Here is a 24,895-nt window from a genome sequence, read left to right as displayed (position 1 = left end):
ATGGGGGTAGTTTTAGCGCTTGCTTCTTTCTGGCGGGTCTGCTTTAGATTTTGCCTTGGGGTCTTGGGGTGGAGGGTGGTGGGAGGGGCTTCACCTTTTAGTTTGTTTCTCTTTGGGCTATATACATTATTGAAGTACTGGTTGCGTCCTTTTTCCCGGTATCTTTTGTATGTTCTGTTTCCTCTCCGGGTTTGTGGGTCGCGCCTATCGTCAATCCTCCTTGTTGTGGGTTGACTTTAGGATTTATGGAGTCTATTATTAATTTTGTCTCCTGGAATACTAACGGTCTTAATCATCCTATTAAAAGGAAAAAAGTCTTTAAAGTGTTCCGGAGACTTAAAGCACAAATTTTATTTTTACAAGAGACCCATGTACGGAGGGGGGACAGACTACGTTTTTTCAAATTCTGGAAGGGACAACAATTTCATTCGAACTCCAATGCTAAGATTCGAGGCGTCTCTATTTTTATAGATTCCTCAGTTACTTTTATACAACAGGATATTATTTCTGATCCGAATGGTAGATTTTTATTGGTTAGTGGTTTACTATTTAATAAAAAAGTAGTTTTGGTTAATGTTTATGCTCCTAATATGGATTGTCCGGAATTTTATAAATCATTGTTTGATCAGTTTCCGAATTTGAACGAGTTTTCATTGATCTGGGGCGGAGATCTTAATACTTCTTTGTCTCCAGCTTTGGATCGTTCGGCTCCTTTACGGACTTTACCTAATAAATCTGCAAATTTGATTAATTTTTTCCTTTCTGATTCTGGGTCGACGGATATTTGGCGTTTTCTGCATCCTCAGGAAAAAGATTTTTCCTTCTTTTCACATGTTCATCATTCCTATTCAAGAATTGATTATTTTTTCATTGATTCTCGTCTTATTCCTTCAGTGATTAAATGTGATTATGATTCTATAACCATTTCGGATCATGCTCCACTTAAGCTTTCTATTAAAATTATGGCCAATATACCAAATAATAGACAATGGCGCTTTAATTCGCTGTTGCTTCAGGACTCGGACTTTGTTAATTTTATGAATGAACAGATTGAGCTTTTTTTTACAATTAACCATACAGAAGATATTTCGGTTAACACTCTTTGGGACACTTTTAAAGCCTATATTCGGGGTCAGATTATTTCGTATTCTGCTGCTTTGAGGAAGAAACAGAAGCAGGAGGAGATGGTAATTGTGGACAAGATTAAAGAAATTGATAAGAAATATGTTATGGCTCCTTCTGAGGAGTTATACAAACAAAGAACTGAACTTCAAATGGAACACAGTTTACTACTCTCGTCCTCGATTGTAAACCAATTAAAGAAAACAAGAAGTGACTTTTATGTTCACAGCGACAAAATTGGCAAGCTGCTGGCTAATCAATTGAAATCTAATTATGTTAAATCTCAAATCAATCAGATTTATAACCAAAATGATCGATTGATACTGGATCATGTGGGGATTAATCAAACCTTTTGTGATTTTTATTCTTCTTTATATCAATCAGAGTCTCCTCGAGATTCTAAATATATGAATGATTTTTTAGATAAGTTAGACTTTCCTCAGATTTCACAGGATATGTCTTCTTTATTAGATACTTCCATTACAATGGATGAGATTAAGAATGTTATTTTTTCTATGAATTTGGGGAAAGCTCCTGGCCCGGATGGGTTTACCGTTGAATTTTATAAATGTTTTGCTTCTTTATTGATTCCTTGGCTCTGTAGGGTTTTTGAGGCTTCTTTGAAACTTGGTAAACTTCCTGAATCTTTTAATAGAGCATCAATTTCTCTAATACTAAAGAAGGATAAAGACCCTGCTCAATGTGCATCTTATAGACCAATATCTTTATTAAATGTTGATTCTAAAGTTTTTTCTAAGTTATTAGCAAATAGACTAGAAAAAGTACTTCCTTCTATTATTTCGGAAGATCAAACGGGTTTTATTAAAGGTCGTTACTCTTTTTATAATATTCGTACATTGTTAAATATCGTTTATACTCCCTCACAAAATGTTCCTGAGTGTGTTATTTCTTTAGATGCCGAGAAAGCTTTTGATAGAGTAGAATGGCCTTATTTATTTAAGGTGCTTGAAATGTTTAATTTTAGCTTGAAATTTATATCCTGGATTAAACTGTTATATCATTCCCCTGTAGCCTCGGTTCGTACTAACTCTTTAAACTCACCTTTTTTTCCTCTCTTTCGTGGTACTCGACAAGGCTGTCCTCTTAGTCCCCTATTATTTGATATTGCATTAGAACCTCTTGCAATTGCTATTCGAGAATCTTCAAATATTACTGGGATAACTCGGGGATTAAAGTCCCATAAATTATCACTCTATGCTGATGATTTACTTTTATATATTTCTAATCCTGAGAAATCCATTCCTGCTGTTTTAGAGTTATTAGCACAATTTGTTTTTTTCTCAGGTTATAAATTAAATCTTAGTAAGAGTGAACTTTTTCCGATTAATAAACATCTTCCCTTATATTATAAATTTCCATTTAAATTGATTAATAATTATTTTTCATATCTTGGGATTAAAATTACTTGTAAATATAAAGATTTATTTAAGATTAACTTTTTACCATTAATAGACCATATTACTCAACTTTCATCTAAATGGTTTCCTTTATATTTAACTTTGATTGGTCGTATTAATGCAGTTAAGATGTTTTTTTTGCCACAATTTTTATATGTGTTTCAGGCATTACCAATTTTTGTTCCAAAATCTTTCTTTGATAAAGTTGACTCTAAAATTTCTTCATTTATTTGGCAGAATAAAAATCCGAGACTGGGTAAAATACATTTACAGAAAGCTAAGAGAGATGGAGGTTTAGCATTACCTAACTTTAGATTCTATTATTGGGCAATTAATATTCGACATATGAAATTTTGGTTACTTCACCAGGATATACTATCTATTCCTAAATGGGTAGCATTGGAACTACAATCTGTTCAGGGCTATACACTTGGCTCTATTTTAGGTTCCTCTCTCCCTTTTGATTCGAAACGCCTTAAGCAGGTGTCTAACCCGATAGTTAAATATGCTTTGCGTATTTGGTTTCAATTCAGAAAATTTTTTGATCTTAATCAATTCGGGTTAGCGATTCCTATTTTAGGTAACATATTTTTTCCTCCCTCTTTTACGGATCGCGCTTTTCAAACTTGGAAGACTAAGGGTATTTTACGGTTTTTGGATTTATTTTTAGATGGTTCCCTTATGTCTTTTGAACAATTATCTAATAAATATAACTTATCAAGAATACATTTTTTTAGATATTTACAAGTTAGAAATTTCCTAAGTACTATACTTTCTTCCTTTCCAATGCTTCCTCCTACATATATTTTAGATTCGATAATTAACCTTAATCCATGTCAGAAAGGTGCATCGGCTATGATTTATAATATTATTATGAAACTTAGGAAAGCTCCATTTGATAAGATTAGGGTAGATTGGGAACAGGAATTGGGGCTTACCATTTCTGTGGATGATTGGGGGCAGATTTTACAATTAGTTAATACTTCCTCTATTTGTGCTAAACATTCCCTAATTCAATTTAAAGTTGTTCATAGAGCACATATGTCCAAAGATAAGTTAGCGCGTTTTTACTTGCATATTAATCCTTTTTGTGATAGATGTTCGGGGCAGATAGCCTCTTTAACTCATATGTTTTGGTCTTGCCCTACTTTGGAAACTTTTTGGAGAGACATTTTTAATATTATTTCTAAGGTATTAAATATAGATATCTCTCCTCACCCTATTACTGCTATCTTTGGACTACCTAAAATTTCTAGTAATCTTTCCCCTTCAGCCCGTAGAATGATTGCATTTCTTACTTTAATGGCGAAAAGATGTATTTTACAACATTGGAAAGAGCTTAATGCTCCAACTACCTTTTTTTGGTTCTCTCAGACGATATTATGTTTTAATCTGGAGAAAATTAGAAGTAACCTTTATGATTCTTCATTTAAATTTGAACAGATTTGGGGATCTTTTATTCGATATTTTCATTTAATGTAATATATACCCTTCTTGTTTTTTTTTCACTGTTTTTAATGGAGGTCGGGATTGAGGACGTGATTTTAAGTTTAACTCTGTTTGGTTTCAAGTTAGCCCATTGCTTTGCTTTGCTTTTAGTTAGTTGCACGGTGGGTTTTTTTGGGGTTTTTTTTTCTTTTTTTCTATTGATATATATATAAAATTTAGTATACTATTATGTTATCTTGGTTTCTTATGTTTAAATTACATTGTTTGTAGTATTTTTTTTGGTATTGATACCTTCTGTAATTTTATTATATTTTAACATTGTATTAATGTTTATATGGCTTACCTTTTTGTATACTTATTCAATAAAAAGATTTAAAAATGGAGAAAAGAACCAGTCAGAAAGCTGATGCCAGAGGGTTGGAAGCAGTTCCTGTATTATTCTGTCTCCTGTAGCTCCCCCGCCAGAGCAGTACAATGTCCAAGACAGTGGGATCCTTCATGGTGAATGTTGCCATGCTAGGGGTCTGTCTCTTGAGGATATCCATGTAAAAAAAAATTTAACCTGTAATTGCTTGGACTTCCCCACTCCCCTTCCAGTACTCCAATTTTCACCTATCTCCCAAAAATGCACTGGTAGGTTAACTGGCTCCTGTAATAGGAGAACTGGGAGAAAAATGATAGAAAATCGGTTTGCAGAGAAATAAAACTGATGGAACTGCCAAGAGCTGGCACATAATTTATGGGCTTTTACCCATCCACAAGGGAATACTCAGGCTAGATGTGTCCTAGCACCAAGCGGTCTAAGATAATTCACTGTTACAATTAACAAGGGTCTATCACCGAGACAACAAATTGAGCAACCTCAGTTGTAGTCATCTCCTTCATTTATTTTAATTTACTATTAGCAGTTTACCTTGACTTGATCTGCAGGACAGATAATGCCGTCATTGTTATCTGACACCGGCCTTGCTTTCTGGATCAGCAGAAATTTGTATACCCCATCTTCTTTCACCTGGGAGTTATAAGCCCGGTTTGCACTCTTTGTCAGCCAGCTGACAGCTTCCGCAAGGTCAATCTCTGACATCTCTAGGCTTTTACCCCATGCAACCAAGGCCAAGGGCTGTAAAAGAAAAGTAGTAGAGTTAAATAAACTAAAACAATTTTTTTAGAAAAACATTTATCATTTACGGACAGGCAGTGGCAAAGCCAGAATTTACTGATAAACAAGTGAGTGCCTTGATATGTTGCTTTAAAGCATCAATGTGGGGCCTAGCTTCACATATAGTCCTGATGGGAGCCAATTTTCCTCCAGAAGAACATTAGCGAACCAAGTATGTTCTTGAAGAATCCAGTGGTTTATAAACAAGAAATTCTGCAGATGTTGAAACACACACAAGATGAGCAACACACACACACACACACAAGGCTGGAGGAACTCGGCAAACTTCTATGGAGGGGAATAAACAGTCGATGTTTCAGGCTGAGATCCTTCATCGGAACTGGAAGGGGAGGCGACACAAGCCAGAATAAGGTGGGGGAAGGGGATGGAGTACAAGCTGGCAGGTGACAGGTGAGAGGAGAGGGAGGGGACAGGTAGAAGAGGTAAAGAGATAAAGAAGGAATCTACTTGAAGAGGTCTAATCCAATGGTTTCATCTATTATCATGTGACGTACTAACCCATACAATTACACACGTGACCCACTAACACATACACCTTTGAAGTGTGGGAGGAAACCAGAGCACCCAGAGGAAATCCACATGGTCACAAGGAGATTCACAAACTGCTTACGGACAACAGCGGGAATTGAACCCAGGCCATTGGCGCCATGAAGCATTACGCTAACCGCGCCGCCCCTTCAACACTTTTTACTCTTCCCCCACCCTCCCCCCCCCAAGAGATCGTCTTTAAATTCTCCAGCAGATCCTGGCGAGATACAAACTCAGAGTGCAGCCTAATTAATTCAGTCAGAATTACTAGTTCTATAACACATTAGGTGTGGTACTGTACTCATTAAATCGCAAAGGCAGACATCTTATCCAAGATGCACACCTTGTGCAAATTTGGTATATATTTGCCACATCATTTCCTCCCCACCTATTTGCTGCAGGCAACTTTAATCAGGAATTGCAAATTCCGGTGTCAGAGTTGTCATCCCCTTATTCGTCAATACTCCAGACATCACACAATTCTACAGACCATTCTGAGCCGATGCATTTTGGACCGTCAAATCAGGGTAACCTAGAAGTACAACACACACAAGATACTGGAGGAACTTCAGCAGGCCGGGCAGCATCTATGGAGGGGAATAAACAGTCAACATTTTGGCCTGAGATCTTTCATCAGGACTGGAGAGGAAGGAGACGGAAGCCAGAACAAGGAGTGAGGGGATCCTGCAGAGATACCCGTACAGTGACCACCCTCCAAGGTGGCATGCACTGGCAATGCACTCTCTCTGCCAGGGACGCTGCCTGCAGGAGGGCAGACAGCATCAGCCGCGCCGACTTGAGGGAACTGGCTCGGTTTTATCAAGAGCAGCTGAGGGTATGAGGTCTAGTCTCATCTAGACAGGGTGCTCGTGCTCTAGTGGGGGACGGTGCTCTGGCTGCGAGGGGGCTGGTCCCATTCCGATCACAGCGGGCATCAAGGGAGTTGGTGGAAATGGAGGGGCTCCAGCTGATGGGTGGGACGTGCTCGTCAGACCCAGGTGATGGAGTAGAGGGATAGGTAAATAGGGGTATAGACCATGACCAATGATTAGTGAGTGATCACAATACTGTCGCTGGGACAAGTCAGAAAGAAACCTTACCCAGCAACAGAAGACGTACTAGCCACTGTTCTCTAAAGATAGGCAAAGGTTCAAATAAGGAACTACCTGATCATGCAGAAGTATCTCAAGGTATAACTAAATATGGGAAGGATAGTGTAGGGGTTAGAATATTCTAGAGAAAAGGGGAAGGTGTCTGCATGAGGAACTGATGGGCTAGCTTTGGCTTAAAATAATTATAACTAACCAATGATCATTTTACATCTAATTGTAGCTTAGCATGTGGTTGAAATGATTCTAATATTGTCTAAACTTGTAATGGTAAGATTTCCTGCTACATGATCAATGTTATAAATTGTGGAGAATTGTGTAGTTCGGGGGCAGTGTCTGGACTGGCTTTTTGAGAGATCAGTTTGCAACTTCCCCCAAAGCATGCTATGAATAAAGAGTAAAAGTTTGAGAAAGAATTGCGTGTGTTAGTGTATTTGTGGTACTGTTGTCTTTGCATCGGGTCGATCCACTACGACACAGGCCTCGGGACACCACGCAGGAGAGGGTCCCCCATAACGCAAGCTGTCTCATGCGTGCCATTCTGTGACGCTCCAAAGCACTTCTTCAACAGGCTGCTCTTCTACACCTTTCACGTCCTTGCCTTCGTCTGACAACCAGACTCGGCCCGGCAGTCCGTTTCACCAGCTGGCGGCGGAGGAAGGTCCCCAGTGGAAATCTCTTTATGCAGGGTCCTTCCCCTCTACATTTAGGGCCTGGGACGGGAGGTGTTGCATCAGGCAGTACCGTACAACAGGTTTTTAAACGGGTTCACTGACACCCTGTCCACCCGTCCATTCTGTTGCCAGGAGGAGTCAGTGTACCACAAGTATATGGAGTGCGAGAGGTTACAGCCCGTTTTGAGTATCTGAAGGGGCGGCTGCTCAGGTTCAGTTTGCACCTCAGCCCCGCGCACCCAGTTTGAAAGGGGCAGATCGTGAGGAGGATCTGCTAGTGGGCTTGCTCCTGGGCCTGGCCAAGTTGGCCATTCACGGGTCTAGGTGGTGGAAAGGCCAGGCCTCTGCCAGGACCAACTGCCTGCCCCTCTCCTGAGGATGCATTTGTGCCCGGCTGCCCTCGGGGAGGGAGCATCCCATCGTAATGGGTACAGTGGGCCCCCCCAGGGAATTGACTGTTTCGTGGACAGTAGTAATCATATTTTAATTTGAATTTATTCACTGTCTTGTAAATATTGAATGTTTGTAATTTGTGGAAATAAACTTTTAAAGTTTTGTTTAAAAAAAGGACAAGCTAGCAGGTGTGTAGGTGGGGGAGTTAGGGGGAATGAAGTAAGAAGATGGGAGGGAATATGTGGAAAAGATAAAAGGCTAAAGATGAAGGAATGTGACAGGAGAGGACAGTGGCCCACAGGAGAAAGGGAAGGAAGGAAACCAGAGGGGGTTGATGAGAAGATTTGAGAGTGTAACAAGATTAGCAAATAGAGAAATTGAAGAGATTACCAGAAGCTGGAGAAATCGATATGCATGCTACAAGTGAACGGCAGGCATTGATAGCACTTGTGATACAAAGACACCTGGGAGGACAAGCGCACAGGTCATTGAAAGTGGCTGTGCAATAGACAACACAAGAGTCAGAGTAATGCAGGTGAAGAAGCCTGCAGACCTTCACCAATCAGGGCATCAAGTTGAGGAGAAGGGACGTGATGTTGGTCGTTTGGGAGACCGCTCTTGGAGTATTGAGTATAATTTTGGTCCCCCTTTTACAGAAAAGACACCGTCAAGCTGGGGAGGGCGCAGAAGAGATTTACGAGGATGCTGGGCCTGAACTACAGGACCCGATTCCTATGGGGAGAGGTTGGTCTCATTGGATCTTGAATCTGGAACACAGGAGGATGAAGGGTGACCTCACTGGAGTTCATGGGCAAGGTGGACAGTTTCTGTCTATTCCCTGGGGTTGGGGACTTAGCTCCAAGAGAAGATCTGAGAGAGAACTCCTTCACACAGAGGGCAGTGAATACCTGGAGTGAGTTACCACAGGAAGTGGTCAAGGCAGGGGGAAAAAAAAATTGAATCATTTAAAGGGGCAAATGGATGGAGGGGAGAGGCTTGGAGGGTTACGGGCAGAAAATGAGCAACTGGAACTAGCAGGAAGGATGCGGTGATTGGCACAGATCACGTGGGCTGAAGGGCCTGTTTTCATTCTGTACTACTCGAGAAGACCCAGCCACCATTTAACTCTTGCCCACACTGCATCAGAATGTGACTCCTGGATCGGCCTCTACAGCCACTCGAGGGCCCACCAGTAAACAACCCCTCAGGGAATCATACTCAACCCGAGTGATCACATCACTGATTTCTAGGGGTTCCCAGACTGGGGTCCACAGACGCCTTATTTAATAGTATTGGTCCCTGGCATTAAAAAAAAGATTGGGAACCCCTCCTTTATAACCTGGAGTTGCTCTGGCTCAGAAACATCCAATTAAAGAAAGATAAGAATTTAAAAAACACAATCCAGGGCTGAGTAAGTCCATACCCCAACCCAACTAAAAGTTCTCACTGAAAGCAAAATGGATACTTAGCTCATAACCTCCACGTTCAAAATTGATGCAAAAAATATGAAAAAAACGCAACATTAAAATGTTTTAAACGATGGGTCATTGATAGAAATGGAAGGAAGTCTGCGTTAACGCCTACGTATCTCACGGTGCCAGGAGATGCTGCTTACCCGTTCCTGGCTGAGGTTGAGGTGAGGAGTGACGATGTGTTTCTGCACGCAAGCCCTGGCCAACAAGGTCAGCCCCTCCTTCAGTCGCGGATGCACACAAGGATGATAAAGGAAGGCAATCCCACCATGCTGGTGCAGGAGTGAAAGTAAGAGTATAAAATTAATACACAACTCATTAAAAAGGAGTTTATTTGCTAAGTTTGCAGCGGAAGTTAAGGCATTTTTAAAAATATGGCCTTAACCAGCAACGTTCAAAGATCTTCAAAAGGTGATACCTGAAGAGATGGCATTGATCATTAAGGACCCGTCCCACCCTCCTCTCATTACAAACATCAGGGACGATGTACAGCAGCTTGAAGACCCTCACTAACTTTCAGAACAGGTTCTTCCCCTCCACCACCAGATTTCTCAACACTACCAGAGTATTTCTCTTTTGCACCATTTCCTTTCTTTTTATTGTAACTTCTGATTTTTTTTTAGGTCTTGTACTGCAGCCGCAAAACAGATTTCACAACCAACATGAGATAATCAACCCGATTCTGATTCTAAAGCCTCCCTCAGCTCATGGAGAACATCCCAGGACACTCACCAGCCAGTGAAGTACAGACACAGATACACGACACCTGGCAACTAATTTGTGTTCAACAAATGCCCAGTGATCGTTTAGGGATGGTCACTGGAGGATAAATATCGTTCAGCCCTTTGCAGATAACATCATAATATACCGTGTCGTATGACGTGGGCAGTTGAGGTCTCATAACCATGATTGTTCTTGGTGAATTTTACCACAGAAGTGGCTTAACATTGCCTTCTTCTGGGAAGACTCTTTACAAGACAGTTGACCCCAGGCATTATCGATACTCTTCAGAGATCGTCTGCCTGGCATCAGCAGTCACATAACCAGGATTTGTGATGTGCACCAGCCGCTCATATACCATCCACCAACCACCTGCGCTGGTGGTTTCACGTGACCCTAATCCCGGGGGTGGGGTGGGGTGGGGGGCTAAGCAGGTACTACACCTTGTTGAAGGGTGACCTGCCACCTGCAGGCAGGCGGAGGGAAAGAGAGCCTTACACTTCCTTCGGTAGAGAGGCACGCATCTCCAACTTGCCACCCAGACAACACCACCAAAATGGTGCCCAGGAACTTCTATATCCATTCAAGAGCCAGGCAGGCGTTTGATCTTGGTTTTACACAAACAATGGCATCTTTAACAGTACGGTACCCCCTCTCCCTGCTGTGGAACATCACAGTCTGGTTCTTGAGTCTCTATGCTGGGATTTCAACATGGAAACTCTCAGCTCAGGAGTGAATGATACCAATTAAATGAACACAGGAAGGGCTGGGTTGTTGTGGACACAAATTTTGAAGTAGGGGGTCAAATCAGTGGTAAAACGTGATCCTGCTCTGGCATCTACAGCTAGACGTGACAAACTACCTTCATCACCTGGGAATAATAAGCCATCTACGTCCCTAACGACAGCCAGAGACTGCTAACACTCAGAGCTAATGGACTGCTACCAACAATGGACAATGAGATCACTTAAAAACATCTTGAACTGGTGCATGGTCACATGATCAGTTTTACATGCATGCAGCTGATTAAGGGAATCCTGCAATTATTGCGATTCTGGCAAGCAACATTAAAATCTAGAAACAGGCATCAGTGAAAGACAGACACTGAATTGATTTTCTTCTGCAGAGGAATAAAGAACATGATATCCAGTGGCATATTTGGTCATTTAGGAAGAACATTGTAAACCATTTGTTACGTCTTGAGATGCTAGTCAGTTATACACAGTCTCTCTTGTCCGGATACTCGGTGCCTGCCTGGCTGCCTCACATTTCATTTCCTAGGGATAGCAGTTCATCATTTTTCTTTGCCCTCTCCAGACTACGCCACGTGCCCCTGTGCCAGCAACAGGACTCCCATTATCTGCACTCTACAGAGCACATCTTTGTGCTCATTCTGAATAGGCTGTGTATCGCACTCTCACTACCCTACTAACTTTTACAGCTGGATGTTGCTCAGAATGAAAACTATTTGCTCCTCGCTTGGTGCTCCAGAGAATTACTCGTTTTGGCTGCTTATTATTCCCAGCAACGCCCTCTTGCAGGACCAGTTCATTCCAGAGCACTTCATACATAAGCACAACGTGAAATAGTCACTTTCATGGGAGAATGAGAATCTCACATGAGAGTAATTAACACATCTTCCCCACACACCAAATTCTCCACGCCATTCTACTCTCGGACTAACACCTTGTTGGGAGAACACCCAGTTTCTCAAAGAACATAGAAATTTACAGCACATTACAGGCCCTTCAGCCCACAATGTTGTGCTGACCACGTAACCTATTCTAGGTCAGCAGTCCCCAACCACCGGGCTGCGGACCAGTTTCGGGCCGCAAAGCATGAGCTACCGGGCCACGAGGAAACGATATGAGTCAGCTGCACCTTTCCTCATTCCCTGTCACGCACTGTTGAACTTGAACATAGGGTTGCCAACTGTCCCGTATTAGCCGGGACATCCTGTATATTGGGCTAAATTGGTTTATCCCACAGGGGACCGCCCTTATCCCGTATTTCCCCTGCTAAGATAGAGCGTTCCTATGAAATCTTTCGTGCCGAAATGGCGTGAAGCAAAGAAGCAATTACCATTAATTTATATGGGAAAAATTTTTGAGCATTCCCAGACCCAAAAAGATAACCTACCAAATCATACCAAATAACATATAAAACCGAAAATAAATAACACCAACGTATAGTAAAAGCAGGAATGATATGATAAATACACAGCCTACATAAAGTAGAAATAATGTATGTATAGTTGGGAAAAGGAAGGCAAAACCAATTTGTGGGGGGGGGGAATCGGCACGTACACACATGCGCACACAGGTACTCGCGCAAGGCATCATGGTCATGGTAGTCTTTCCTGGGGTAAAGTGTCCCAGGATTTGACTACACAAACACGAGGAAATCTGCAGATGTTGGAAATTCAAGCAACACACATCAAAGTTGCTGGTGAACGCAGCAGGCCAGGCAGCATCTCTAGGAAGAGGTACAGTCCACATTTCAGGCCGACGAAGGGTCTTGGCCTGAAACGTCGACTGTACCTCTTCCTAGAGATGCTGCCTGGCCTGCTGCGTTCACCAGCAACTTTTATGTGTTGCCGGGATTTGACCGCTACCTTTGTCCCTCGTTTGGGAGTGAGGAAGTTGGCAACCCTAACTGTAAAAGATATGTTGAGGTGAGTTTAACCCTACTTGAACTCCACTCCACCCCACCCCCACCCCCGGTCAACCAGTCCGCAAGAATATTGTCAATATTAAACTGGTCTGCAGTGCAAAAAAGGTTGGGGACCACTGTTCTAGGTAGTCTCTACAGTTTCCATAGCACATAGCCTTCTCTATTTTTCTAAGCTCCGTGTACCTATCCAAGAGGCTCCTATTGTATCCGCTTCCACTGCTGCCGACAGCGCATTCCACACACCCACCACTGTGTGTGTGGAAAAACTTACCCCTGACCTGTCCTTGCTACCCATTTCCAAGCACCTTAAAGCTATCCCCCTTCGTGTTAGCCATTTCAGCCCTGGGAAAAAGCCTCTGGCTATCCACACAATCAATGCCCATCATCTTATACACCTCTATCAGGTCACCTCTCATCCTCTGTCATTCAAGTCAAGTTTAAAACTAGCAATATTTCAGTACCTGCAGGTTGTGCACCCAGCGCTGGGCAGGGATGTACAAGTATTCTCCATAAATTGCCCAGTTGGGTCGATGGATGCCGCTGTCCGGTTCAAACAGAAAACAAAGGATAAGGGTTAAGACATTAATGCTTGAATTCCTCCTTCAAAAACAGCTCAGATAAAATTTTGCAGATTCATACGGCTCATCAAGATTGTACTTAAACTCTGCAAACAAAATAGTGTTATCCACCAAGCAACCCCTCCATCTACAAAGCACGAACTGACTAAACATGATCCAAGTCAAACAGAATTCATTTACAGAATATTTAAGAATGTATCTGGCAAATAGCAAGGAAATTTCCTGTATTCTTAATAAAAAAAGAGTAATATGAAAATTGTACATCACCTTGAGATGCACATTGCATCGACAGTTCCAAGACTAATATTAAGTTAATTATGCAAAATAAAAGTTAAACCAAACACTATTTTTGGAATATCCTTTGGATCCAATTCCCTCCCAGTATACTCAAAACATCAGCAGGTCTCAACCAGATACAACTTCAGGGCCAACAGAAATTCTACTGGATGTGACCAAAGTATTTTGTCAATGGCGGTCTCACCCATTTGGCCAAGGGACAAGCATGACGAGATGGATTTCCTCTCTGGGAGCCAATCGGGAGAACGCAAAGGAATTCTCCTCGAGAACAAGACTTCCAACCTGGGGCAATGCCATTACAGCTCAGGGGATCAGAGTTTGTATGTTCTCTCCGTGACCATGAGAGTTTCCTTCCACAGATCACAGACACACTGGTTAGTTAGTTAATTCGTCACTTGTCTTGTGATTAAGCTAGTGCTAAGCAGGTGGGTTGCGGGCCAGCACAACTCATTTGGCCCAAGGGCCTCCATCGTGCTGCATCTCTAAATAAATTAAAATATAGTCCTCGTGCGCTGAACGGAAGAGAAGAACATTTCTCATCAGAGGCAAGGTCCAGTGGAATACCAAAACTTTACTTCAGATCCCATGGAAACTGCTGGACACACAATCATTCTCAATTGCTCAAAGTAACACTGCAACTAAACTCAGCTAAACAAAAGCCCAAAATGAGGAAAACCAGTTAATTTAGATCATCTCCCAATTAGTTACTTACTTCATTTTGTACAAGAGTGAGATTTTATAATAAGCAGTAAAAATTAAACTGATATGGTCCCCAGTCTTTTCCACTCTACGTGGTCGGGGGTGAACAAAAACTTGCCCAAACCGCTTCTTGATGTCAGTGTGTCCCTACAATTACACTTATCTGCTTCTAGCCAGTCAACAAAACAACAGCACTTAAAACTTCATAGCTAAAGTGATCAAGCATTGCTGCTTATACCATTCAAAACCAGCCAGCGTTAATAAAGACAATGGCTGTGGTCACCAGTGGCAAATAAATCACAGAAATGGGGCCAACTGTTGCCCTTCTCTAGACGTGGCCTGACTCTGTTGCCATTGATTTAGAATTTTGCTCACAAGACATGAGATATGATTACCTGCGACCAGTGACATTACTAGAAAGTTAAAGAGAACAATCTGAAAGGCAACACTATTTTGTGAAAAATCCTCATAAGTACAGACATCTTTACTCAATGGAAGTTTAATTTTCACTAAGTTTGAATGTGCAATAGGGAATTCTTACCCAAAAAAACCCTCCAAGAGAACCATTAACTTGTCGTAGGGTTTGGAGGCTTGTGTGTCTCAATGACCCAGAGAGCTATGTTGGCTGGAATCGGGGCTTTATGCTTTGGCTTTTGGTAGGGTCACCCATGCCAAACAGGTCAAAGGGTAAAGGCCAGACTTAGGGTGGTCCACCAGTCCTCCAGGTTCAGGGGATTCAGCTCAGGGCTAACAACCCTGACTGGTCAAAAAACCAAAACAAACCGTTACAGAAAGAGCAATGAAGAAGAAATCTTCATTGCGGCCATAAGTGCCAGCAGTGTAACAGGACGCAAGTAACTTTCAAAAAAAAACTTGAGAGCATGCACACTTCACATCGGAAACTGTTTCTTTTTATTAGTCATCACCCTGACACAGTGGTGTCAAGAAAACAACCTCTCTCTCAATGTCGCAAAAACAAAGGAGCTAGTTGTGGACTACAGGAGGAATGCAGACAGGCTAGCCCCCATTGACATCAATCGATCTAGGGTTGAGAGGGTGAACAGCTTTAAGTTCCTCAGTATACACATCACCGAGGACCTCACATGGTCTGTACATACCTGCTGTGTGGTCAAAAAAAAAGCATTAACAGCTTCACCTCAGACGGTTGAAAAAGTTGGCATGAGTCCCCAAATCTTAAGGACTTTCTACAGGGGCACAATTGAGAGCATCCTGACTGGCTGCATCACTGCCTGGTATGGGAGCTGTATTTCCCTCAATCACAGGATTCTGCAGAGAGTGGTGCGGACAGCCCAGCGCATCTGTAGATGTGAACTTCCCACTATTCAGGGCATTTACAGAGACAAGTGCGTAAAAAAGGGCCTGAAGGATCATTGGAGACCCAAGTCACTGCAACCACAAACTGTTCCAGCTACTACCATCTGGGAAATGCTACCGTAGCATAAGAGCCAGGACCAACAGGCTCCGGGACAGCTTCTTCCATCAGACTGTTTCATTCACACTGACAACTGTATTTCTATGTTTTACTGACTGTCCTGTTGTACATACTATTTGTTACAAATTACTATAAATTACACCTTCAGAGACAGAACGTAAAGACTTTTACTCCTCATGTATGTGAAGGATGTAACAAATAATCAACTCTTTTTATTTCAGTACATTTTATCATTACTCTACCAGTCAACTAGTTCTCGATTTGTCGTCATGATTAAGAAGGATGTTCCGTTGTAACACCAGGAGAGTGCTACACTTCATTTCATATTAAACACAAGCTCTGGGTCTTTCCGATCAACATGCAGAAAATGTGCTGCATGGTTGCAGTGCCTGTCATAATCACCCAAATTTATTATACATTGTATTGGTAACCACTAGGTGATATCTGCCTCACAAAATTTGATAAACTACTCGAAGTAAGTGACAAGTGAGGAAGTGAGTAATTATGTCTTATCTCAATGGTCAATACAAGATGTAAATTTTAAAACACCAGTAGATTCTGCACATACAGTGCAAGGTTCAGTTGTTACACAGATTAAATAAAGCCCGAAATATTCTGCACCATGCCTTCAATTGATTTTAAAAAGTCAGAAATTAAAAATCCCCAGTTCTTTTAAAATAACCCATCATTAACGTAGTACCTGTTTGGGATTCGCACATTGTACACAATCTGCTTGTCCATACACACTTGAATCGCTTCCTGTAAAAAGGAAGAAAACACCTCAGGGTCAAGATAACACCATTTCTTCAGAGAACCAAAGAGCCGCTTTGAGCTGAAGCCTACATCACAGACCATCATAAAGCTGTTGATAACGAGAATACTTCCAGCCAAGATGGCGCTGGCATACAACGCTCCTTTGGAGAACAACTTCTGGATAGATCATGAAACAATATATTTCACCCCTTTCATGTTTGTTTTTCATCTTGAACACCAGTGTGGAACTGCTGGAGCCTGTGATTTGCAGTTTGGAGCTCATCCAGGTGTTTCAGTCCTTGCGGTCTCCAGGAGGGAGATTGAAACATCCGAGGCAAATGTAGAAGGTGAGTGCTGGCTGCCTGCTTTTGATCGCTGCTGGACAGGGGAGACCGCCTTTTGATCACTAGAGGGATCATTCTTCTACCGCAGAGGGAAAAGACTGCCACTGTGCATGGAGATTATCCAGGTTTTCTGCGCTTTGGATATGGACTTGGACTGTAGACTCCCCCAACCCCTAGTCTTATATTTTTTTATATATGTGTGTTTTTTGCCTGCTATTTTTTGTTTTTTTTGTGTATGGGGGAAGGGGATTTTGTGGGGTAGGAGGTGGGTCAATGCGCCTGTTCCGGTTTGGTTTTTTTGTGCGGGGAGGAGTGATTAGGGGGTTGATGATTGTGCTGCCATTCTTTACTTTCTTGGTTTCGTGGCTATCTGGAGGAGAATTTCAGAGCCGTATACTTTGATAATAAATGAACCTTTGAACACAGTTCCTGATGAAGGGTCTCGGCCCGAAACATCAATTGTGCATTCGTCCCCATAGATGCTGCCTGGCCTGCTGAGTTCAAGCATTTTGTGTTTGTTCCTCAGGTCTTGTGGCTCACATGTTGAGCACATTGACTTTCTACATCTGTGCAACAGTCACAACTAGGTTGAATAGGCTTAAAGCCTTCACCAACAGCTGTATATCTCTTGGATGGAGTACTTTAAACATTCAATCCATTTTTCTGATCATACCTGAAATTGCTTGTTCTGGAGTGAATCCCAACTGGACTCGAACCATGAAACCCAAGACTCACCTTCCTAAACCCATCTTCGCATCTTTCCTTCCTAAACCCATCTTTTCACCTTTCCTTCCTCAAATTCCTCAGTGCAAATATCCACCCCATTAAATTTCGTGCACCTGCTTTAGAGTCATCATCCATAGTAATAAGATTGATTAAGATTAAGCTCGTAGGCTACAAGGTTAGCACAACATTGTGGGCCAAAGGGCCTGTACTGCACTGCAGTGTTTTATCCTCTGTGGCCACTTTATTAGGTATACCTGCTCATTAATGCAAATATCTAACAGCTAATCATGTGGCAGCAACTCAGCTACAAAAGCATGCGGACACGGTCAAGAGGTTCAGTTGTTGTTCAGACCAAACATCAGAATGGGGAAGAAATGTGATCCAAGTGACTTTGATCATAAAATGATTGTTGATTTCCGATGGGGTGGTTTGAGTACCTCAAACTGCTGGCCTCCTGGGATGTTCATGCAAAACAGAGTTTACAGAGAATGGTGCAAAAAAAAGAAACACAAAAACCATCCAGTTCTGTTGGCGGGGGGGAGGAATTTGCCGTTTTAGATGAGAGGTCACTGAATGGCTGGACTGGTTCAAGCTGACAGGAAGGCAACAGTAATTCAAATATCTACAACAGTGGTGTGCAGAACAGCATCTCTGAACGCACAGCTTGTCGAACCTTGGAGTGGATGGACTACAGCAGCAGAAAACCACAACAGTTCCACTCCTGTACCTAATAAAATAGCCATTCAGTATGTCCCTTATACCATTGAGCAAGAAGTTGCTCACTACAAACCAAATGGGTCAATGCCTAGGTTGCTTTGAAAACTAAGACACCACAAACCAACATTGCGGGAAGAATCACAGCGTCGTGGACAAACAAATCCAAAATTTCGACCATTTTACAATTACCAAGAGATGATGAGCAAGGATAAAGTCATTGCAAGTGATTTAAACAGAAGGGATTCTGCACACACCGGAATTCTTGAGCCACACATACACAAAATGCTGGTAGAACTTGCAGCACTTTACAAATGATTTACTTGTCATTTAAGGTTTTGGTTGGATGTGCAACGCCTAACAGGAAGATTCTGTGATGGGGGAGTGCACAAGAATGACATAAACCAGATCATTGCCACAAAATGAGCCCCGAGCGCAGGGAGGGGGGTTTGAAACAGAACATGGGTCATTGTTGAATTAACAGGGCAGATGAAGGGACTTCAATCCAAAATATCAGCCATTTCTCTTCGCACAGGTGTGACCTACCAGGTATTTCCAGTATTTTGTTTTATTTTGGGTTCAGGTTGTTAGGTGGAAAGTGTAAAGGGGAATAGCAACAGTACAGGAACTTAGCAATTTCAACATGATATTGCTTGCAGCACCGCGTATGGGCCAGAATTTAAAAAAGGGAGAGCGCAGATATAAACAGCGGGTATGGGCAGATAGCCAAAAAGAAAGATGACATCCAACTCCCCTTATGGTCTATTGTCTCACTGTCACCTCATTTGTTATTTCAAAATAACTTTCAGTTTTGTATGTTCAATCCTGATGAAGGGACTCAACCTGAAACGTCAGCTGTTTATTCCTCTCTATAGATGCTGCCTGGCCTGCTGAACTCCTCCAGCATTTTGTTTGTGGGTTCTCTGGATTGCTAGCATTTGCAGAATCTCGTGTTCAGTTTTATAGTTCTTCTGTATGTTTTTATATCGTTTCCTTTACATTTGGTCGACACATTCTCGGTATTCTGGGCTCATACATTTTCAGCTTGAGCACATTCTGTGCACAAACCACCTTTCAGAGCTGAAACACATTCTCTCAGCCCCTGTCAAAGCACACAGTTTGCAGCCTGTGCCAACCACCCACACCCAAACTCAAGTTCTGTCGCAGTGAATGCAAACTTTGTGGCAGCCAAACTTTAACAAAGCCAGCACACACTGCAGCCAATATTGTATTCAATCACTGAGGTCACAACTGCAAGAAACCAATCGCACCCCCCTCCTCCCATATCAAAAGTAGAAATAAAACCAAACAGGCCAACTGCTTAAAGCCTGCAGAAGTGTTCGATTTCACGTCACGAGTAAATAAAAAATACAATAGACAAAAATGGGAACAGGTTCTCCTTGTTAGCTATGCATTTATTATGTGCCACATTCTACAAATTGAGATGACTTAGAACTCAGGAATGCTGCATCACAACATTGAGACAAGAACACTTCTCATAAAATCATGTTAGATCCATTTGCTCGATGCAGACACCAGCCCTTTAAACACTTACATTGTGAACTTCACAATAGGTTTCCCCATCTGAAACACAGTACAAGTCAATCCTGTAACAACTAACTAAAAATCACAAAATTAGTAACACGGAAAATTCCATAAGACATAGGCGCAGAATTAGGCCATTCAGCCCATTGAGCCTGTTCCAGCATTCAATCATGGTTGATTTATTATCCCTCTCAACCCCATTCGCCTGCCTTCTCCCCATAACCCTTGACACCCTTACTAACCAAGAACCAACCAACCTCCTCTTTAAATATACCCAATGATTCTGTCTCCACAGACATCTGTGGCAATGAATTCCACAGATTCTCCACCCTCTGGATAATGACACTTCTCATCTCTGTTCTAAAGGGTTTACAACCAATAAACCCAATCGGAGAATCTGTATGTGCAAGCGTGATTCTGTAAATTCCCACAATAGGCAGACACCTTTAGAACAACTGGTTTGCTTAAGGTTAAGGAGCTTGTTTTTTTAAAATACAGCCCCCCTCATCCACTCTCCAATTTAAGAGGTGTCAATTATTATGGGGTAAACCAATAATAGGGGACACTTTATTGTCAATCTGAACACGAGTCTATAGAAATCTCCCTGTATTATATAGTTATATATGACTTGTCAGTTTTGTTGTGAGTAGCTCCACACGTGCCAGCAAAACATAGGCACACTGCACACTTCGCCATCCCTCAACGAGAGGGCTACACATTATTCAACTTAAGGACATCACAGACAAACCTAATCAGGTCTTCACTCAGTTTCCCACCTGGCAAGCTAACAAGATTGTGAGCAAGTTTGCCAAGCTTTCATTTTTGTTAAGACCAAACTGATAGTTAAGCCAAAAATCAAAAGTGGGTTTTTTTCACCTCACAGCTATACCAGACGTTACTGACACTATGGCCTTTTTAAAATGAAACTGTTTTAAACGACACATTCCACCTATGTTTCATACAAATAAAACTGGTCTTCTCTTTAAATCTCATCTAGATTTATCATAAAGTCAATTAATATGCAAGATCTGCAACAAATAATATTCAATTTAACAGATTAAGAGTAAAGTATAAGATTTGCAGATTGTTACAATAATGCGGGCTTAACTGTGATAGACGCAATTGGTCTGTCAATCATACCTGCTCAGGATACACCTTGGCCAGACTTGGAATGACCTGATAGATGGAAGACAAAATGTGAAACAGACAAATCATTTGAATCCATTCAACAAGAAAACAATTTAAATCACTGTATACGGTTTTCTACATACCAGTTGTTAACTATAGTGACACAAGATCATCAAACAGATGCAGCCATTTCTCTTAACACAAAAATTGTACAGCTTCACGAAAGTCCAACATCTACAACTCGTCAGTATTATTTACTCTTCAGCCTGTCGGATTATTGCATTTGTTACTTTAATAGCCAGAAGATCCATTTTATTGAACTGGAAGGAGACCAATCCTCCTACTACATTTCAATGGTTTTCCCAAACTATATTATGTTTAAATTTAGAAAAAAAATCAGAAGTGACATTTTTGATCCTTCGGTTAAATTTGAAGAGACTTGGAAACCATTTATTCAACATTTTCATATGATGTAATTTGACCTTTCCGAATCCTTCTTATTAACTTAAAATATATGAATAGAGGAGTGGAGTTGACAACATTATTGAACGCGTTCAATTTAAGATATTGGTCTAGCCTTGTTTTGCTCCGTTTTCTTTTTTTTGGGTTTAGTATTTAGTTTTTTTTTGTTTCTTTTTGGGGGTTTTCTTTGTTTTTTTTCTTTTTATTTCTTTTTTCTCTATGATTAATTATATCAAGAGTTTGGAAGTCTATTATACTCGTATTATTTGAAATCTTTTTTGTATATGCTTATCAACAATAAGATTATTCCAATCTCTCTGTATCAACATTGTTATTCTGTTTATAATTTTGGAAAATAAGTAAAAAGATTTAAAAAGAAAGTATTATTTACTCTTTATATTTATACCGATCATCTTTTGCACATTAATTGTTAGTCAGTTATTTTATGCAGTTTTTCCCATTGATTGTTGTATCTCTTTGTTCTACTGCGAATGGCTGTAAGAAATTGAATCTCAGGATAGCACATGGTGACATATACAGTGGCATGCAAAAGTTTGGGCACCCCTGGTCAAAGTTCTATTCGAAAGGTTCAAAGGAACATCTAAACAAGCCTGATACATTTTGGAAACAAGTCCTGTGGACTGATGAAGTTAAAATAGAACTTTTTGGCCGCAATGAGCAAAGGTATGTTTGGAGAAAAAAGGGTGCAGAATTTCATGAAAAGAACCCCTCTCCAACTGTTAAGCATGGAGGTGGATCGATCATGCTTTGGGCTTGTGTTGCAGCCAGTGGCACGGGGAACAGTTACTGGTAGAGAGAAGAATGAATTCAATTAAATACCAGCAAATTCTGGAAGCAAACATCTCACCGTCTGTAAAAAAAAAGCCAAAGATGAAAAGAGGATGGCTTCGACAACAGGATAATGATCCTAAACACATCTCAAAATCCACAATGGACTCATCAAGAGGCACAAGCTGAAGGTTTCGCCATGGCCCTCACAGTCCCCTGACCTAAACATTATCGAGTATCTGTGGCCAGCACAGAACTAGAAGCCTTTTGCATGGAAGAATGGGCAGAAATCCCCCAAACAAGAATTGAAAGACTCTTAGCTGGCTACAAAATGCATTTACAAGCTGTGACACTTACCAAAGAGGGTGTTACTAAGTACTGCTATGCAGGGTGCCCAAACTTTTGCTTTAGGCCCTTTTCCTTTTTTGTTATTTTGAAACTGTAGAAGATGGAAATGAAAAAAGTTTTCTTGCTTAAAATATTAAAGAAATGTGTCATCTTTAACTTTATGCCTTTTAGAAATCAGTTCATCTTTTAATTACTTAGCTATTCACAGTAACAGAAATTTTGACCGGGGTGCCCAAACCTTTGCATGCTACCGTACATACTTTGAACTTTGAATATTAGCACCAGCCTTGTACTTCCTTATCAGTAACTAATTATTGAATTAGCTTTTGTCTACACCCAACACCGATTTCAGTACGGAGCATAAGTCGATAGCAGCAAGAGCACGAAGTAACAGTCACCCTAATATAGAGTGGCATTCTACAAAGGCAACCCTGAAAAGCTAAAAGTTTACAAGTTACCAGTTCGGGAAGTGGCCAGACAGGTTCAGGACAGCTCAGCTCTTCGACTGGGGGCAAATCCATTTGCAGCTTAAACTAAAAAAAAAGAAAAAAACGATCATAAGCAGGAGGAGAGAGATCTGGGACACGTACATAGTTCACTGAAACTGAGAGGCCAGGTTAGAAGCATGAGGGATTCTAACAGGGGTGCAGAATACATGAGCAAAGAAGATATGATAAACATTTATCAAATAACCAGTTGGGCCACAGTGGGAGCATTACATCCAGCAGTCTGAACTTCACAATATTCCCGCCATAAAGGCCAGTGCAGCCTCACAAGGCCACGGAATGAACGTGATCGCGACGCTCTAGATTTCCATGTAACTATACCGCGCCTCATACACTTCATTACATTTCGTCTTGCAGCCACTACGTTACAGGTACAAGTTTTTAAGGGGTTCAGTAAATATCAGCGGGTGTCAGAACTGTGACGAGCCGTGTTGTCGCCACCAACCTTGCCGTTATCACATCGCTCCCTCGCCTCCGCCAGCAGCGCGCACAACAACAGAAGCAGCCCCACTCCGGGCTCGGCCTCCATGAAGCTCCTGCACGGCTCCCGAGCCACAAGCGAACCGACCGACCCCGCCACTACAGCCGCGCCCCTCTGCTCCCCGGGGCACGCCAGAGATCGGGCTGCGAACGCCCCGCAACCGCCGGCGGCACCCGAAACGCGGCCATCGCGGAGAAGCTACCCGGCTCAGGCACCGCACTCCGGGTTCAATGGGCGAAGCCGCCGCCTCCCTCGCAATCTGATTGGATTAAACTTGGAAGGTGGGCGGTGCAATAGAACGCGGAGACACGGCTGGAAACTGATACTGAGGATGAGCTGCGATGCTGTTTCCCCAGTGTCAGCCAGTGCGCCGCCACATTCTCTTCCACTCAGTCGGAATTTGGTCTTTTTAATTTCGTTTTACTAGTGAATTGGATACAATTGACTGGGCTGCTTTAGTCTGGAAACACATCAAAGTCGCTGGTGATCGCAGTAGGCCAGGCAGCATCTCTAGGAAGAGGTACAGTCGACGTCGAAGGGTCTCGGCCTGAAACGACGACTGTACCTCTTCCTAGAGATGCAACTTTGAGGTGTGTTGCTTGAATTTCCAGCATCTGCAGAATTCCTCTTGCTCGCTTTAGTCTAGAATAGTTTTTACACGTTCAGTTTTACTTTGATTGTTGCCACTAACGACAGAAGAATAACAATCGTAATTTAAGAGTTATCCAACTAAGTTAAAGAAACAGTGCGTTTAAAATGAAATAGCAAAGTACACCGAGTAAGGAAAATAAAAACAAGACAGGTAACATCTGATGGGTCTTTATTTATTGCATGTAACATTACGTATGAATACGGCCTATCCGCTTTCCAACACAACACACATAAAAGTTGCTGGTGAACGCAGCAGGCCAGGCAGCATCTATAGGAAGAGGTACAGTCGATGTTTCGGGCCGAGACCCTTCGTCAGGACTAACTTTCCAATGCCCCTAGTTACTTATCTGTAAAAAATAGTCATATCTCGTTAAAGCTGATGATTCTACAATGTCTTCCTAAGTGTTTAGAAACAAAGTAAATGTATAACAAGGCCATAAAAATTAAACCTGGTATTTCTTGCCATTTGGCAAGTGACATCACTTAGAAACCATAGGAAGTTCAAGAATCTCATCATCTGAGAAGGTGTACGAGGAAAGGATGGACTTGGGTCGCGAGGACAGGGAATGGGGAGTTTCAGATGAAGCTGACACTAGATGCTGCAGGCCCGTTGCAATTAAACAATTAAAGTAACCAACGATAAGGATTTGGATGCTAACAATGAAACCAGATGTTTTGCAACT

The 24,895-nt window shown here is 41.8% G+C and overlaps 1 protein-coding gene across 1 annotated transcript in view; it reads right to left on the bottom strand.

Annotated features, from left to right (window-relative positions):
* tp53i13 (tumor protein p53 inducible protein 13) overlaps positions 1–23,759 on the bottom strand; it is a 41,149-nt gene extending 17,390 nt beyond the window's left edge. The window contains exons 1-7 of the mRNA XM_063031905.1: positions 23,526–23,759; positions 23,033–23,107; positions 20,988–21,023; positions 16,466–16,524; positions 13,200–13,278; positions 9,489–9,617; positions 4,903–5,109 (exon numbers count right to left, since the gene is read on the bottom strand). Coding sequence (XP_062887975.1) covers positions 4,903–5,109; positions 9,489–9,617; positions 13,200–13,278; positions 16,466–16,524; positions 20,988–21,023; positions 23,033–23,107; positions 23,526–23,609 — 669 coding nt within the window. The 5' untranslated portion in view covers positions 23,610–23,759. The remainder of the gene's footprint in view (positions 1–4,902; positions 5,110–9,488; positions 9,618–13,199; positions 13,279–16,465; positions 16,525–20,987; positions 21,024–23,032; positions 23,108–23,525) is intronic.
* Between the last annotated feature and the right edge of the window lie 1,136 nt (positions 23,760–24,895).

Source organism: Mobula hypostoma, chromosome 23, assembly GCF_963921235.1.
Source record: "Mobula hypostoma chromosome 23, sMobHyp1.1, whole genome shotgun sequence".
In the NCBI taxonomy this organism is placed as follows: domain Eukaryota; kingdom Metazoa; phylum Chordata; class Chondrichthyes; order Myliobatiformes; family Myliobatidae; genus Mobula; species Mobula hypostoma.
The sequence above is the reverse complement of the archived record's forward strand: the minus strand, read 5'-3'. Positions and strand labels throughout refer to the sequence as shown.